At 39.8% G+C, this 18,309-nt stretch overlaps 1 protein-coding gene across 2 annotated transcripts; it reads right to left on the bottom strand.

The window, feature by feature from the left end:
• Positions 1 to 1,659: 1,659 nt before the first annotated feature.
• On the bottom strand, positions 1,660 to 17,542 carry LOC110475590 (lipase member M). 2 transcript variants are annotated; one of them, XM_085582515.1, is made up of 10 exons: positions 17,231 to 17,542; positions 10,195 to 10,306; positions 8,981 to 9,098; positions 8,079 to 8,277; positions 7,514 to 7,623; positions 6,654 to 6,790; positions 6,001 to 6,147; positions 4,912 to 4,983; positions 3,349 to 3,420; positions 1,660 to 2,228 (listed from the first exon to the last, which is right to left on the bottom strand). In XM_085582515.1, exons 2-10 carry the CDS (start codon positions 10,231 to 10,233, stop codon positions 1,995 to 1,997), a joined length of 1,128 nt encoding a protein of 375 aa, XP_085438641.1. In that variant the 5' UTR covers positions 10,234 to 10,306; positions 17,231 to 17,542; the 3' UTR covers positions 1,660 to 1,994. The 2 variants fall into 2 exon arrangements, with proteins under 2 accessions (XP_085438641.1, XP_021395535.2); XM_021539860.3 differs by lacking the exon at positions 17,231 to 17,542 and adding an exon at positions 11,729 to 17,206.
• Positions 17,543 to 18,309: the final 767 nt, after the last annotated feature.

The following is an 18,309-nucleotide window of genomic DNA, read 5'->3' as shown; positions in this document are numbered from 1 at the left end:
TCTCAGTGAAAAGCATTATAACTTGACTTCTCTGATATCTCTGACAATAACTATCATCAAATCATAAATTGATCACTCAGAAGGACTTCTGCAACATAATGTCTCATCCCTTCTCATGTCCCAAGGTAGGATCAACAGTCCTCATGATGTGTCCAATGCTGTTTGCTCAACCTGCTTTTCCTGATTGTCCAGAAAATTCAACTCCCTGCCTCCCCTATGATGTCCCAGGTTGTAAGATAGCTGTACTCCTTTTTGCAAACTCCTTTCTAGGTGACTTTATGGAATGCTCTGCCTACTCTCAGGTATCATGCTATTGCATTTAGCATGGAAAGGATTGAAAACTTATAAAACAGGCCTCATGTCCTCATACATTTTCCCTACAAGCAGTGAGTTAGTTGAAAAATTGACTCTCTGAAGGGTATTTGTCTCTAGGAATTTGTATTTGATGGAAGGAATGTCCTTGCCTGGAGGGGAACTGTTTTGTTTGGATCAAAATCTAGCTACATTTGTGAAACAGAAGGAAACAGGACAGCCTTCAGCAGTGGGCTCAGATGAAAAAGGCCTGTTGTTTCTCTTGGAAGGGAAAGGTGCAGAAGTGGTAACAGCCATGGTTAGTTTGTTTGCCTAATGAACCATTACTCAGAGTGGGACACTGGTCCTTTGGTCTTACAGTGTCACCAGTGAACTGTCCCAGTGCAACATCTGCACTGTCCTGGCTAGAATCCCAGACTTGGCCCACATTAACATTTTAATAAAAAGGAGAATGAGGGTGTCAGGCTGAAAGGAAACCCCAAAATACACTGTGTTTCTTTTCACAGTGGAACTAATGGAACTTTGTTTTTGGAGGAGTGGTGACCTATAATGCTGTAACCTAACAACCACAGAGGTAACACTTCAACTGAGTGGTTTTGTGCAGTAACTACCTATTTGAAACAAAATTGGTAGAGTCATAATTACCTCTGGAAATTAATAGGATGAATAATTCTTTAGCATTTTCTTCAAAGCAGCTCTTTCTAGTAGTGGCCAAAGTGCTCTAAATTTATATGGGATGAAGATAATTAATTCTTTCTAGCAATGTTGGTATGCTTCTCATTTTAGTGTTTAAACTCTAAAGAGGGTCCTCAACCTTAACAAAGGTTAGATCATCTCAGCTCTGTGATAGCCAGTAGCTTACATGTGAAACAGCAGGAGGTGTGAAGTTTCCACTGATGTTATTTGGAAATAAATAGTCCCATGGAAGTGCTGCCATTGCCTAAATGATTAAGATTGACTCAAAAAGGATTTATCTTTCTCAGGGTGGGTCTTGAAGCCAAGTTTCCCAGCTTCCACGTGCATGCTTGAACCATGGCTACTGTTTTCTGTTTGTGTACCCTGTGTCCCCTGCTCTTCCCCATGGAATCAGGGAGCATTCCTGTTTCAAACAAAGACAAACTATCTACTTTTCAGGAGTGAATTGTGGGGTTTTTTTTGTTTTGGGTTTTTTTTTGGTTTTTTTTTTTGGTGTTAATTTACTTTTTTGTTTAATAATTTTGCTTAATAATTACATTATACAATTCCACAACTGGTAGAATAAGATTTTGATCACATTATGCTTTTAAATAACTGCAGCCCAATAAACTGAGCAATAATCTGAAGAATGGAAAACATCTAGAAATCACAGAATGTATCCAGAGAAAGGAAGTGCTTTCATTACTGTTACAGTCTAGAGAAGAGTAGGCTGGAAGCAAAACCTGTCTTCTCTTAGCAAAGTATAGTTATTCCAGAATTGAAAATGTATCAATTGAAAAAGTATTACAGATCCACAAGGTTTCCAGAAAATAAAGTGGAGTGCATGAAGTGCATGAAGTGCACTATCAGGATGCAAAAGGCATTGGAGTGACATGTAGTGTGCAGGAGGAACCCTTTCCCTGGCTCCAGATGTAACAGATGGGTGTTTTTGTGCCCAGTGAATTTAAGTGTTGTTGAATGAGTTGGGAAAGGCTTCTGGTTGTGGGTTAAGGATACTTCTGCATCAGGTCAATAATTTCATTATACACATGTAAAGGTGCATCCAATCCCCAGATGAAATCCAGGTGTGCCCATTCAGGAATCTTCTTGTGATAGCTAAGATTCTTGATTTTAGACAATAAAATGGCTGCATCCTTGGGATCTGCCAGCAGGTCTTGTCCCCCGGTCCATACTGCGGTTGGTACAGTCATCTCTTCTACGTTGTAGAGAGGAGGAATAGTCTGGAAAACAGCACAGGAATGAGTGTCCAGGAGAGCACAGCAACTTTAAACATTCATTTTGGGGCTTTTTCTGTCACTGCTCGAAGTAGAGGTGTCTAAACCACAGAGGAAGGAAGTCTCCTTGTTTGCTTTTTCTATCTGTGCTCACAGGGATTACTCAACTGATAGCACAGCCAAAAGTAAAGCACCTCTTGAGCTGACAAAGAGTTATTGTTGGGTCTTTGCCCTCTCAAGTGGGAATCTTAGGGGAGGAATTTGAAACTAGACTGAGATGTCAGGATGCCTCTGGATAAACCCCCATCACGGTCCTTTTGAAGTACTGTTCAGTCCCAGAAGATGTGAGCCAGAGAGAAAAAATGACATGCGACAAGGATGAAAAGGATCATAGAATGGCTTCTGTAGGAGGAGAGGGAAAGCAGCTTAGGACTCCTGTGTTTGGAAAAGAGGCACCAGAGCAAGGACAGGAGACACGTTTATACAACCACAAATGGAATGAAGAAAGAGCACTGCAAGTAATTATCCCAAACACAAAACCTAGAAGACATCCCGTGATTTCCAGGAGCAAGCAAATTCAAGGCAAACCAAAGGAAGCTGCATTTTATGCAAGTCATCATTGAAACATGTAACTTGTAATGGCAGGCTGCTTTGGAGACCTAAAGGGTAGGAGGGTCAAGGATGTTGAATAGAAAAGGTGTTCCTCAGGGTCTGCTTGAGGACAAAGTCCTTTTGACTCTGGCTGCCAGAATCTAGGGGTGGCTGTTAGTTTTCCAGTTTTCCTATTCCTAATGTTGTCATCTGTTTCAATTACACTAGAAGGCAAGATGTGTTTGCTATTTTCTGTGTACTCTTATTTTTCAAAATTATTTTCTATTTTTTCTGCCCTTACTTCTTAGTCCTATTGATCATTTAATTGGAAAATTTTTCTCTTCCTCTTTCTTTCTTTTAAAATGTATTAAATTTATTATTGTCACTAGTGCTTGCATGCTTTCTCTGTTGACTTCCAAACTGAAAAGCAATAATACTTTCATTTACTTATGTTCTGAAAATGTGTCTCCTACTATGTTCTTGCTCTCTTCCTGTGTGTTTCTGTGCTGTCCAAGGTTGCTTCACCAAGACATACCTGTTGGTATTTTTCCATGTTCTTCTTTGAACTGCCCCAGTCATAAGCTTGGAACTTCCCTGAGCGGGCCTCCTAAGAGGATGAACAAGAGAAGGGTAGTTATAAAGCCAGCATTTGGGAAGTCTGTGTGTTCTTTCCCTGATGAGCCTCTGACTCCAATCTAAAGCCCCAACAGAAGTTCTTCTAAGAGGTATGAAAGAGCCAATAGTAAATTAATTAGAAGTGTCAAAAAGTGAAAAGAGTCAGATGTTTTTGTCATAATGAAAGAAATTCACATCATCTGCAGACAGACCCAAGGATGTCCTCACAGACAATTTGTTCAAGTTTGTAAAACTGCTGTTAACAGCAGTTGTCAGCGAGTTTATCTCAGTGTGACTGTCTTGTCCTATCCTTACAGTCATGGAGCCGACACAGCTCTGTGAGTGGCTCCAGCTTAAGTTTTCTCTTCCCACTCTATTTTGAATACAGAAGTTACCTTTTTTAGTTCTTCCCCTTCTTGGCTCTACCTGCAGCATGGGTGGCTCCTACTCTGAGAGACACCCTCACCAGAATCTTAGTATTGAAATTCTGTTAGCTGATTTAATTGTAATAACAGTAAGGACTACAAAGACTTAGGAGTATTACTTCTGCATGTTTATGCTTGTAGTTTGTGGCTAGATGCTGAATTACATCTGAGTCAATTTGCAGAACTCCCCCTACTCTGCTTTTGTAACCCTTTTTCTTTACAGAAAAAGGTCTAGGTCATGGTTACAAAAGTAATTTATTCAAACCAACTATAGAATGCAATCTCACAGCCAAAAATATAATTTTATTTTGACTAAGTGCCTGTGGAGGTGTCACTCAGACATATCTGTGTGTTTGCTTTGCTGAAAAGGGCATGAACACTCCTGCAATTTCTGTGTGCTCACAGCTGCTTCCAGTGCTGCTCCAGAGCCTGTGGTGCTGCCAGCAAACCTCAGATCCTCAGAGTGTGAACCCAAAAACAGAAAGGCAGCTCCCATCAGCACTGCTGCTGAAGAGGTACTATGGCAGTACCTTGTAGGAAAGGGACATAAACAGTCTACTAAATAAAGTATTTATTATCTATGTTTCTACTGCTGTTCAGACACTGACAGCCTTGAAAGGGAGAGAAGAAACTACAAGGATTTTAATAGTAAAACATGACAATTTATCTAGCAGCCCAAATCGTGCTCATTTCTTGACACCTCATTGGAAACATGACTAATTTAGGGTAAACGCGCTACAAACTGTGGACATAATTTATAAAAGGTACTGGATACACAATAAGAAGAGTGATGTGTACACCTGCACACACAGCCTACATATTTTTACTCAAATGCAGCTCTTCATTGCTGGCTTCAAGTGCAGCTGTATCACATAGAGCATTTCTATCCTGCTGGCAAAAGAAGGAGCAATGAAAAATGAAAACTGAGTTTTCAGTTGCAATTCACAAGTTGCATGTGTTTCCAAGAAGTTGGCAATGGCTTCACAGCTGGTTATCTCTTACCTCTCTAATCAGCTCAAGGTGAGTACCTATCTTATCTTTCAGGGGATTGCTCATACCTGGCTCCAGTGGACTATGTTCTGCACAGAAGTTCCAGCAGAGGTTTGGGCAATATACACGTTGATTCGATTCTGAAAGAGAATATTCAGTGAGCATTCTCTTTTTCCCTTCTATGCAGATGTGCATCAAAAGATGGACACTGCTAGGGCAGTGTCATGTGTCAATTAAACCAACAGAAACTGGAGTGGCATGATTGGAGACTGCCTCAGACTCCCTCAGATTTACTTCACATGTGGCAGTATGTCAGATTAGGAGTAGCATTGAAAGAGCATTCCCCAGCCAGAGCATTTTCCAGGTTGACAAATAATCTAAAAGAATCTACAGGTGAGAAAGAATGAATAGAAACCCAATCTGTGTGGTGTTTTTCAGAATTCTGTATCAGACTCTGTGTGAGAGGATCACTGTTGGACAGAACATCAAAGAGAAATGCAATTTGCTGATGAATGCATGAATATTTGAAATAAAACACACCCTAGTACTGCAGGGGTTTCCTAGCAAGCTGCTGTGTCATCCTTCCTCGGCAAACACTTTCTGAGGCATTTTTTGAAAAATGTTAGAGCAAAACTTTGACTCCAAGATGATCTGTCCTACAGCTGGACATAGCATGAGGTGCCCAGGTGCATCCTAATACTCTCCTACCTTGACTGTCCAAGGCTTGGAAACTAGGACAAGGAGGAATATGTGTGTTCCTTTCTGTGTTGCAAAGTGAAAATATGAAGCAGGTAGACTTTTCATTTATTTTTTTTTCAGTGTGTCAGCATGTGAAATATCTCTGATGAGACCAGTAGCCACAGTATGGACCATGATATGGTGCCCTGGATGAGGTCTGTCAGAAGGCAGACTGCAGAATTCTGGGGGGCTCTGAGCAGCTGTCAGCTGCAGAGCTGGTGCCAAATGCTCTTCTGAGGGGAGAGGCAGTGGCTCCCTGCTAGAGATGGGGCAATCAGCAGATGCTGCTGTCCAGTAGTGGGGCCTGTTCCCTGCAGTGCAATACTAACAGAAATTCAGGATTCACACGGCAGGATAGAAGGTGAATTTGAGGAGCATAAGCTTAAATTCCCAGTAGAGCTGATAACAGTTATACATACCACATCAATGTTTTTCAGGTTACAGCCACCCAGATTGAAGAAGACACTTCTACAAAGCCTGGCAAAAGCTCGGTGGCTGCAGACAGGGGCTATTATCCTTGTTAGACACTCGGTCTGGGGAAGGAATTCTTTGTTGCCAAGCATACCCTGTGAAATACAGAGGTAGCAATAATTTAGGAATGTACACACTTCTCCAGCAATTTCAGTGGTTCTTACTCATCTTTTCTCCATTTGTAAGATGATGTTCCCACAAACAAGTGAGAAATTACTTGGTTTTCCATTGCATCAGTCTGCTTGGGTATTGCTCTGAGTTACATCACACTTAATGAAGAGATATGCTACATATTAACTCCAGTTACTAGCTTAAGCTTTTATATCAGTTGTAGCTTTGTCAGGAGGAATCTTGGGAGAAAACCTTTGAGGATCTGCATCTTTGTACCTCTCTGGGTAACCTGTCCCTGTGCTGTGCCATTTCCTTGGACTGAAAGTTTTTCTTATTGCCCTGTCTGAGCTCTCGAAGACCTCACCACAAAGTAAACCTGCCCACATGCAAATCAGGCTACTTCACAAAGCCCTGTACTTTCTGTTTATCCATTTTAAGAGCTGAACAAACAAGTACATAGTTAAACAGTGGAAACCAAGATATCACACACCTTGAGCATTTTCTCAGGAAGGTAGAGAAGTTTTGTTGCTGGGCCTTTAGCATACTTAATAGCAGTGACAGGTGCCAATGCAAAGTAGAATTTGATTTTTTGAGCCAGCTCTGGCATTGTTGAAAATGCAATGAAAGCTGAAAAAAAAAAAAAAATTGAACGCCCATATTTTTACAATAGACTGTTTTCAGTATTAATATATATTCTGCACTTTCAATTTATAATCAGCCTTGTTAGTTTTTCAGAGACTATGATCCAGTTTAGATTTGTATGAAATCCCTCCTCTCCGTAAGTTACCAGCTTGGAGTTCTCCCCTATTCAGAGAAACTTCTTTCTATATTTTGCAGCTTTTTTCCAGACTTGATTAAACATAGGTGTACATTTCTGATGTACATTCAAGTATTTCTTATACTATTGGGACGAAAAGTAATTTTTCTTCCCATCAATCCAATTTTGTATTTTCTTTTTTCATGTGTACATCTGGTCCAAACTGGCCAGCTTCTCTTTCTGTACTCTCATCTTCCTGTTTTGTTTATTTTGGTAAATTTACCAGCTGCTATGGGACCCACCCTTGCATCTTGGATAGAAACAATTTTCATGGCCCACGCACAACATTTTCCAGTGTAATTCTTATAAATCTTGACAGATTTCCAGCAGCAGTGTATCTGATCCATTATGCTTCATTGTCTTTGTAATAAATTTTAAATGTCTACATGTTGACAATTGCTTATACTAAGACATTATTTCACAACAACAAAGAGTTAATGAAAAAAAACTTGAAGTACCTCCAGTAACTCAGTATCTTAAATCACATTTTACTCCTGTTTTCTGGAAGAATTCCTCTCTTGTGTGTAACTTACCAATGGTAGTACCTTGTGAATAGCCAATATAGTACAACTTCTCCTGTCCTGTTTTCTCCAAAATGAAATTTATTGCTGCTGGAAGATCAAACTTTGCCATCTCATCAAAACTGCAGGCAGGAGATTGAAAGAGAGTTTACATTGAATTCACATTTTTATTAATAACTTGTCAGCAAAGAAACAATCTGACCAATTTAGTGAATCATTCAATTGTTCTAAGTTCTTTGGTTTTTTTGGCACTGGAAAGGGAAGATACTACTCAAGACTTTTTTTGAATTATTGTATTTCACAGACTGGTGTTTCTAAGTAGCTGCCAAAACTGTCTCCAGGACTGAGGAACAGCTTGGAGATGGCCTGTGCAGGTTCCTCTGAGTCGTTCTGCTGCTTTGCCTCTAGTTTGAAGAACCTGTTCAAGCAGTAATTAAAGTAATTACTATTAGAGTTCACATGCTTTTATAGGGGTACCTCAGCAAAAGCAAATGTAAAGAATGCTTATTAAAAGGTAGCATATGTAAATCCCTGTAAATAAGTATGTAAGGATATCCCCTTCAGTGGTTCTATCTACCTAAAAGCCCAGAATTCATCTTGATCAATGGAATACTTTTGATGTTTTCTTGACCAGCGATTCCCTCTGCTATTTCCCATCCAGACATCAAATCCAGCATCAGCTAACAGGAAGCCCAAGCTGCTGTTGGGAAGATTTGTGACCCAGTTACGAGCATCTCCCAATAATCCATGCTGGAGAAACACAGCAGGTCTTGAAGCTGAAAAATAAAGCAAAACCAAAACAGTTTATAATTGTTTTTATCTTTTCATTTCCTGGTTGTTCAGAGACATTATTGTCTCATATTCAATACTAGGATTTCTTCCTGAATCAACAAATCATAAGAAAAAAAACCCTCTTTCTGTAAGAGACAACTTCTAAGCTTCTGAAAGAATTTATGGAAAGATCTGCCTGACATCACAGCAAACTAACTTGGCACCGTCTGGCCATTGTTTGTAGAGCTCAGACACATCAGCTTGAGATTCTCAACACTGATAGAGAGATGAAGGTGTGGGACAGTTTTCAGAGATTTCCTTCACCCAAAATATGAATCAGACACTGATATGAACAAGGTGTAAACAAAAGCAAAGCAAAATTAGAAGCTGGAAAAGCTTTTGCAAAACAGGCTGATTAGGCAACCTTTATCCTATTTTAAATTTTTAAAAAGGTTTTACTCATCAACTCTTACTAAAAAGCATATGCTTCGTACTATCATGGATTTTTATTATAAATAGGTGCTTGACATTAATTTTGTAGATCTTGGAGGTTGTTCAGGGCAGCCAGAACTCTTTGCTAAAATTTCAGTTATGTATACATGAGTGTATACATGAAAGTATACATGTATTTGGTAGATGTTTTAAAAATACAAGTTTTGAGAATATATCCTATCTATGATGGTGCTGTGTTATATTAACTAACTGTACCTGGGCTTCCTTGATTCTGAGTACCATAAGGGATTCTGTTAATGGTAATGGTATAACCATCTTCTGTCATCACTTCATACTCCTCGCTGGGGTACCCTTTGTAAGTAATGAGCTCATTCTAGAAGAGAAGGTACAAATGCATTTGCTTGCACAAGTCCATTTCATATAAGATAGTCACAATGAAGAAATGTTAGAAAGCAGATACAGCTGGGGATTTAACCTACATGCATTAATCATCTAAATGTATGTAACCCTAAAACAACAACAAATTTACTCTTTTCTTTATATTATATCTAGGGGTTTACTACCCAGTTAAAACATGTAATCTAAAACCTGTATTACACTCCTGCCATGCAATCATCACAAGCCCTTGCATTCTGGAGATACAAGAATCCCTATAAGCTCCTAGCAGGACTTTATGAGCTGAGAGGAGGTGTGTGGCTGAGACGAGGAGCTGTCTGGGTGCAATGCTTCTGATTTGCTCTGATACAGCCTGGAACCAGCTTATTTAAACTACCTTCAGAGAAATCCAGACAGCTTCACAACTACAGTGTGGTGAACAGCATAGAGGCAGTGAGCACTGCTGAAAAGCTGACTACATTATGGGAAAAAAAAAAGATCAGGCATTTGCATAGTTTCAAGGGAAACTAGCACAGCCCATCTTAAGTTCTGAAGTAAATATTACTTTTGACCTGTAACAAACACTCCATCTGTTTTGTTACAAAAGTGTATTGGTTTTTATAACTCATTCTCAGAGAATTACTCAATGTATTTTGCCATGCAGGATTTTAACAAACAATGAAATTCCTATGCAAGCTTGCTTGGCAAGAGGTGTTTTTCTGACAAGCTGGCCATTTCTGGTCTCTGCGGGTCACCACTAGTTGTTTACAGACTTCATTGCTGATGAAATTCTGACATTCCAGATAGTCATTCTTTCAGATAGGCAGGTAGTGCCAGCAATGGCAAGCTGGTAACTGATATTTAAAAGGAAAACAAGTCTGGAGATTTACTATTTTCTTTAATTTCTACCAGAGAGAAGATGGGCTGTTACACATGCAGGCAGAAGATAATATAATAGAAAGAAGTAGTATATACAAGAGAGGATAGGTTAAGCAAAGGCAGCTAATTTACCCTGTTATTCCTAACGCTTAGAAACCCCTCTGCTGTAAGTCATGCATACCATCCATCTCAGGTCACTCCATCAACCAACTTACAATACTCATAAAGGCTTCAGGATCCATAGCTCTTTTCATTCTTCTCAGTTCTTCTGAATAAATAACTCCCTGAAACAAATATATCACAGCAACAAAAAGCCATATCTTCTCCCTGAAAAATCCAATATATTAATCTGTCAGTAGTTCTCCTCTGCACTTGCAATCCAGACAGGTTCTGGACTTTTCTGATGAGGACAGTACTGTCTAATAATGAATGGAGCTAGTCTGGTACTCCCTACTTGTTAATTAAATGGAACAAATCTGACTTCAAACACCTATCTGAGGGCATTGGGCAACAATCTGGACTTTCTGCTCAGGTTTGGGCTAGGATGTTGCTCTGAATCAAGGCAAAAGTACCAATGTATCCAAGAAAATGAATAAAGCTTCTGGAGAATGAATTCTATCCATTTGTCCAAGCAGTAGGTCACTTGCATTACCATACCATGCACCTGTAGGTGCATTAGGAAACATTTCTGGCTACCTCTGTGTTATTGGGTAACTTGTAAGTAAATCAATTATTGTCACAGTGAAGATTTCAAAGTGGAAATAACCAAGCTGTTGGATAGTTAGTGGAAAAAAAAATTAAAATAAAAAAATTAAAATATTTATAATTTAATTAAAAACTTAGGAATGTAAACAAAGCAGTTCTTTATATTTGCAAAATTTTTACAAATCTGCTTAATGACAAAATTTATCCACTCCATAGGATGAGGATGGATAAAGGAAAAGAACATTTAGCTAAATGTAATTGCTAGGTAGAGACTGAGTGCAGGGATCAGGATCCAGTTTTGTTAAGGGAGAAAGGAACAAAAAAAAAAATCCTGAGAGGTAGTTGTCCTGCTTAGAGACACACATAGCTGCTCCACTGTCTGTGAAGACCTACGTACTCTTGGCTCAAAGAAAATGCAGTGTTTGTATCAGCATCTTATCTACACTATATAACCCCCCAGAGGCCACACCTAAACATCTGTTGTCCCAGTGATAGATCTTTCAGTCAGACTGATTCAGCCAAAAAAATCTATTGCATTTATTGTTTTCCTATTCAAGAAGACTTTTAAACCATTTTTTCTCAAAATAATATGAATAGCATTTTTTTTCTTCTCACAGAACAACAGTTTATACACTTACTTCCTAGCACTGCATTCTGGTACAATCTGTGTGTTGAAAATGTGTAGCTCCTTTTGTAGAAAAAGGGACTTTTAGAAACCTTTGTTTTACTGAGCTGGCACCCTTTGTTTTGGTTTAAAGTCACCACTTTCTGATTCTCTCACTTGCCATCTTCCCATACCCCTTCAGCTACCCCAGAGTTACCTAAATTCAGGCTAGGTGAGCCAGACCTGAATCTCTTTAGGCAAAAGGAATATTGCAATAAATAGCCATACTTTCACCTATTTACAAGCAAAACAACACAATGAAATACATTTGTTCCCAAATAGTAAAGCAACTCCTCAAGCCCAGGTTTCATATAATCTTTTGCAGCTCCCATGAAGCCTTCACCAGTTTTGGATCATAGATAAATCAAAGCATTACTGACCTTGTGCCCAAAGTCATGTGTCTGGCTGAGCAGCTGTGGCTGCAGAAGAATGAAAACTCAATTCCTTGCTGTTTGGAAGAGGTGCTGGCAGTGAAAGGATGGTCATGCACTGTTTTTTTCCCCAATCATGCAGCAACTCGACAATAAGCCTCTGTTTCTTTCCCACTACTCATTCCTTCTACTATCGCTTCAGCTTTTGCCTGATGCAGAACCAGAGAGGGTTGACTCCTTTTATTCTCAAACCTCATGCTTTTCAGCTCCTTAGCCACCACAGCTATAACAAGGCTCTTCTACTATCACAGATTGCTGGATTTTTAAGGAGAATACCAGCCTCTGTAGAGTGGCAGAGCAGGATCAGGAATTTTGAAAACAAATTTATTCATAGATATACCTTATCATATCTAATGAAATTGTCAATAGAACTGCAACAATTTTCTCTTTTACTAACAACCTACCAATTCCAGCTTCTCATGATATCTGGAAAGGAAGAAAGGAACTCTGATTCCTCTACAGATGTTATTGTACATAGTTTTGTTTTATTTTTTAATGCTTTGGTTGCTGTTCCATAATTCTATGTAGTTGCTGGAGTGGTTTCAGGAGATTTTCCTCCATTTATATTTCACCTCTTAAATGGCCATAGAATTGAATGGATAGTCCCTAAATGAATATTTATGAAACTAGAAGGTTTTTCTGTAATCTGTATAGTCTCAGAAAACATTGCTGAGATGGGCACACGTGTGTCAGTGGTCTCAAGCGTACTCTGAGTGGCCAGAATTGTTCAGCAGTGGAAATTAGGTAGGCCTGAACAGGGAGTCCAGACAGGTCCTTTTTAAGGCATTCAGGACAGTGACCTTTTCAAATCTCTTCTTTTTGTGGAGGACAAGCCCTGTGCAGCTGTGTTGTTCAACCATGAGTGATGTCCTCCCTACAACAATACAAGCTTTGCAGAAGTATGAGTGGGGATCTTTTCTTTTTTTCCACTTGTGTACCCTAGTATAAAGCTGGTGGGTTTTTCATTCTGCATGTTCCAAGTATTTTTAAATCTTGAAACTAATTATTCTTTCTTGTTCAGTTCCCAATTTTTATTCCTCCAAAAATTTTTTCTGCCTCACAAATACTGTCCATATAGAACAGATCATCTTAAACACTGAGATGAACATTGACCAAGGTTTTGAGCAGGATTTGATATTTCTATTTATGTTATAGCTTGCATGCTTTCTTCTTGCAGTACTGCCTCTGGTTGTACTGATCAGAAATATTCAATATATCCTCAGATGTCATTTTCTTTAGTATTTACAGATCAGAAAGAATTATTAAAGAAAATCTCAGAAGCCCTGTTCCTACAAAACTTGTTACCAGGCTTCCAAAGAGAAATAGAAACATCTGAGTTCAGTTTCTGGCAGTAAATTAGGAGAGGAAATGATTTTCAAAGAGCTAGTTTAGAACATAGAGTGCTTTCAAATATTGATTCTACACACGGGATGGGATGTTTTAGAATCTTCTCATTATTTCCTTTATATACTCCAAGTTCTTTCATCTTTCCTGTAACAAAAGCAGGTTTCATCTTTTTTAAAGTCTCAGTGTCTTTTGAAGCTCGACAAGAATTTCATGAGTGAGCTGTTTAAATGTGCACTTGCCTTTGAGTACCTCATGTTATTCTAAGTCATTAAGATGTGCTATTAACTCACTGTGAACAAAGCCAGCTTCATTCTTCAGTGCAAAACAATGCTCCAATAACAAAAAACTCCCTAAAACATTGCATACACATGGCATAATACTATAGATAGCAAATGACTGGATAAAGTCATTGCAGGCAGTATGTGTTTCAAATGAGTGTTTGAGATGGGAAAAGAAGGTGAACGAGGGTTGGGCTGATTTTTTAAAACCAGACATGCACACTCTGTAAATTTTCAGGTTTCAGTGGAAGTTACTCACACTATAATCAGGTATGGAATTCAGTGGAAATGCTTAAAGGTTGAGATGTTGCTGTCAGAGTTGTGGCTGCATCTTCACAGGTGTGCTCATATGTAAATGAACTTTAAACTGGTCAGTCTAGGTGCCCTTATATAAATAAGTGTCTTTATATAAATTGTTTTCTACATGCTCAGTTTATGAAGCCTCAACTCTTTCCAGGGCTTTATATGGATAAAACTTCCATCAATGTACAGAATATAATCCCTAGAATTTTTGTGTTTTCTGTAAACTCTTTGCTCTCCCCATTCTCTCCTGCTGCAGGAATTGGACCTGGCTCTGGAAATTACTTAGGAATGGAAGATATTTTTATACAGCTGAATATAGCAGTTCATCATGGATCAAATATGTCCTTTTGGCTTCTTCATGCAGCTAGTGAATGTAGTTATCAGAAATGTTTGGCTATTTTAAGTATGTTGAGGAGGGCCTTTAAGGAGAGGTATGCTTTATTGAGAGACAGACTTGTTTTTGTGGAAGTTGCCATCCAGGAGTCTCCAAGGGAACACATAGCAGCAAAACCAGAAGGATCCCCTTGTGCACTCATATGGCTTTAAAAACATTTCATGTCATAATGGTGTAAACAGTTGCTTCCTGAGAGTGAGAAAAACACTGAGAACTAAGCACAGGGTCTAATAGTGTGCCCTCCATAGAATCCCTGGGATAATACCTGGCTCTCACAGCATACAATAACTGCCCTCAGCCACCCACCCCATGCTGTTGCCTCAGCTGGAGCGCTGTTTGCTCCCAGCACAGGCACATTTTGGGTATGAAAGAAGACCCTCCCTATTCAGCAATGGACCCTACACCTCCAAGATCAAAGGAACTGCTCTCAGGGGAGTCCATACACACACACAGGTGCAGATGTGTAAAGCACTAACGAGAGCAGGCACTGCCTGGGTGAGAGATTCTTCTCAGCTCTGTCAGGCCTGCAAAAATATTTCTGGTGCTCATCACCAAGGTCAATGGATTTGCCTGGGGATTACCAGCAACTGGGCTGAGTGGCACAGTATTTTTAAGTTATAACTGTGCTGGCACTTAGATAATTATGAATGATTCCTGTCACAAAGGTAAACTAAGAAGTGTAAAAAGGAAGAGCTCACGAGGGACAGAGAGGGCTGCATGCCTGGCTGTGCTGCTCACAGTGCTGTTGCCTTGTCTGGAAATGTCCCAGGCAGTGTTGCCCTCCTGCTCAAGTGCCAGTCGCAGCTTCCACAAGAAAAGCTCAGCACCACCCTGTCTGTTAACTTATCCAAGGGAAATACAACTTGCAAAAAGAGCAATTATTTCCACAATACTTTCTGGCTGATGCTAAAGTTTGTGAAATGTCTGCAAGCCAGGACTTCTTCACCTGTGGGGGTGGATGAAGACTGTGTTGCAATTTATGAACTCTGCCTTATTAAAATTGTTTTGCTTCACAATCTGAAGAATTTTTTTAAAAATCCTTCTGCTAATTTTGTAGCAATATATACAGCAGTATCTTTTCACTCCCACAGTCACCATATATAAATTATATCAACTATAATTAGAGAAGAAAGGAATTTACACATGTGCTGACATGTGGAAAGCTGAAAATTACATATGCTTTATTTCTCTTGTACTTGTTGCTAAATGAAGGTCTTGGGAGTGTGAATTGAGATCCTCTGGCAGAAGAACTGGGACCAGTAGGAGCCCTGTGCAGGCCTTGCACTCAGTGTGCAGCAGTCTCCTGCTGAGCATGGGCCATTGAGCACTGGTAAGCACAGACTGAAGAAGTCTCTGGTCAGCTTCATGCTGCCATCAGCAGGACCTACCTAGGTATTTTTAGGGGTCAAAGAGACTGTGGGCAGAGGGGCTTTGGTTTTTCTTAATCCTAAGAATTAAAGTAAGGGGTTTGCTCTGGGAAAGAAGAAAGGTGCTGGGGAGGTTAGAGACAGCATCACTAAACCTCTGTCCTCCATTCAAACTGGGATTTTTTCATACCTGTAACTGGGTTGAGTGGGGGCTGAGTTAGCAGCATCCCAGAGTGGACTGGGACCCCTGTCTCCCTTCCCATGAACACCTTTCTCCTTGCCTTCTTTCTGCTGGAAACTTCTCATCAAATATTAATTCCATTACTAATCATCCCCATTATGGTTTGTTCATTCTTTTCATGCACTAAAACCAACTTCTCCCTAACTTCACATAGAATCACACAGAATCACTAGGTTGGAAGAGACCTTAAAGGTCATTGAGTCCAACCCATGCCCTAACAACTCAACTAAACCATGGCACCGAGTGCCACATCCAGTCTTTTTTTTAAATACATCCAGGGATGGTGACTCCACCATCTCCCTGGACAGGCCATTCCAGAACTTTATCACCCTTTCTGTAAAAACTTCTTCCTGATATCCAGCCTATATTTCCCTTGGTGCAGCTTAAGGCTGTGTCCTCTGGTTCTGTCAGCTGCTGCCTGGAAAAAAAGACCAATCCGCACCTGGCCCCAGCCACCTTTCAGGAAGTTGTAGAGAGTGACAAGGTCACCTCTGAGTCTCCTTTTCTCCAGGCTAAACACCCCCAGCTTTCTCAGTCATTCCTCACAGGACTTGTGCTCCAAGCCCCTCACCAGCCTCGTTGCCCTTCTCTGGATGCACTCAAACATCTCAACATCCCCCCAAACTGAGGGGCCCAGAACTGGACACAGCACTCGAGGTGTGCCCTCACCAGTGCTGAGAACAGGGGAAGGATGACCTCCCTGCTCCTGCTGGCCACACTGCTCCTGATACAGGCCAGGATGGCCTTGGCCTTCTTGGCCACCAGGACACACTGCTGGCAACTTCTGCTATGGCAGAGGTAAGATAGTCATAGACTTGTCTTTCCAAATTGTAAAGCACTTACTTTTTTCACTTGTACCTTTATACATATTAAGAATTTATTTTGAAACAGGAAAGGTTTTGCTGACTCATAGATCTGATCCTTTATCTTAAAAAAGTGAAGATACAGTTACCAACACAAACTAATGATTTGCTCTGAGCATTAACATTGATTTTCCCACATGAAGTAATCTACTGTAAACAATGAAAAATGAAATATACAGTAATTATAAAATTAGGATTATTACTTTATACTTAGGATGCAAAATATTGTTTTGATCTTTTGTGAGGGAAAAGGAACATGACAAAAGTATTTTAACCTTACTATAGAAATGCACTTTAAATAGCAAAGCTGCTTATCAAATATAGTCTGTGTTTTCAATGCAAGCTTTCCCTTATAAAGACAAAATTTGCCTGCTGACCCCAAAGTGATACTTTCCAAACCAAATGAAAAACCTACATGTTCTATTTTACTTATGTCAACAAAATGTTTCATACTCTTGCTACGTGAAGGAAGTTAACTTCTAAAATGTTAGTACCAACACACAGTTCCACAACATTGCAGAGAGAAACAAATTAAACTTATGGACCTCTTTCAAGCTCTGCTCCACTGAATGTTGCATTAGACACCAAAAGTTTTCATTAAACAAGGGAGTATTCTTTCATTAAGACAAACAATATCAGACAAGGGCATAATTCTTACCATCCCAAAAGAAATCCATCAAGAATCTTGTTGATGATCAGGATGACCTCTTTGCTTTGGAAGCATTTTGTGTAGGGTCTTGAGGCAGAAAGATCCCTTTGCAGAGGGATCCCCTGGAGCAGATAGTAGCAGCCATCTGAAAAGTAGTCAGGTCCCAAGGTCTGTGTAAGAGGACACTGTCCCTCATTGCTAGTGGGACTGTCAATCTGCAGGGAAGAGGCTGCAATGTTAGAGGAGAACAGGTCTGAAAGCTGGTAATTTCTATTTTCCTTTTGAAAACCAACAGGAAACTTCAGGTCTTCACTGTCCAAAAAGTTGTGATACGGTGCTCCTCAGGCCGATTCTGGTCTGAACTGGCAGCAGTTCTTCAGAGCAGCACACAGGGGTACCAGCTAAGACCTGGCCTTGGCACCAATTTTAGAGTCTGTACCCCTTGCACTGTGCCCTGTCCCTCAGCTGGCAAGGCTGGGCTGACATCTCCCTGCTGCAGCAATGCCCAGCCAGATCATTCAGCACTGGTTGTACCCACGCTCTTGCTCAGGTCATCCTGACATCTTGACAGTGTCTGGTGTCCGTGTCTAACGACCGGGGCACTGGGCCATCATCACTCTTATTCAATATTCCCAAGTAATTCTGATCTCCAGGGCTTTTGTTCCTTCCTGTGCTTCAGCTGGCACCTCCAATTAGGAGGATTTTGTGCATGAACTGTACCTGCTACTTGTCTGAACAGTGTCTAAGCTGCAGTCTTGATAATCTGGATAAATATTCAAATAAGTATATGGAAATTGTGGCTGAAATCCTTCCCTTTGTGCCTTAAGGGATGTCAGATTTTTTTTCACATAAATCATAAATCATGTTCTAATAATAAATTGTACTGAAAGAGACTTTAGAGAATGGATTACTGGAGATAAAAATGTCTTTTTTTTTTTTTTTTTTTTTTTTGCCTTGAGAAAAATAAAGTATCTGAAAGAAATATTTAAACAAAATTTTAACAGGGAGGTAACTTCTTACAGTTAACAATTCTGTAAAAATTTTAATTTGATCCTATCAGAATTATTCTTTGTTTAATAAAGAGTTGC

Source organism: Lonchura striata, chromosome 6 (genome assembly GCF_050655825.1).
Source record: "Lonchura striata isolate lonStrDom1 chromosome 6, ASM5065582v1, whole genome shotgun sequence".
NCBI classification, from domain to species: Eukaryota; Metazoa; Chordata; class Aves; order Passeriformes; family Estrildidae; genus Lonchura; species Lonchura striata.
Note: the sequence above shows the minus strand (reverse complement) of the source record. Positions and strands in the feature narration are given on the sequence as shown.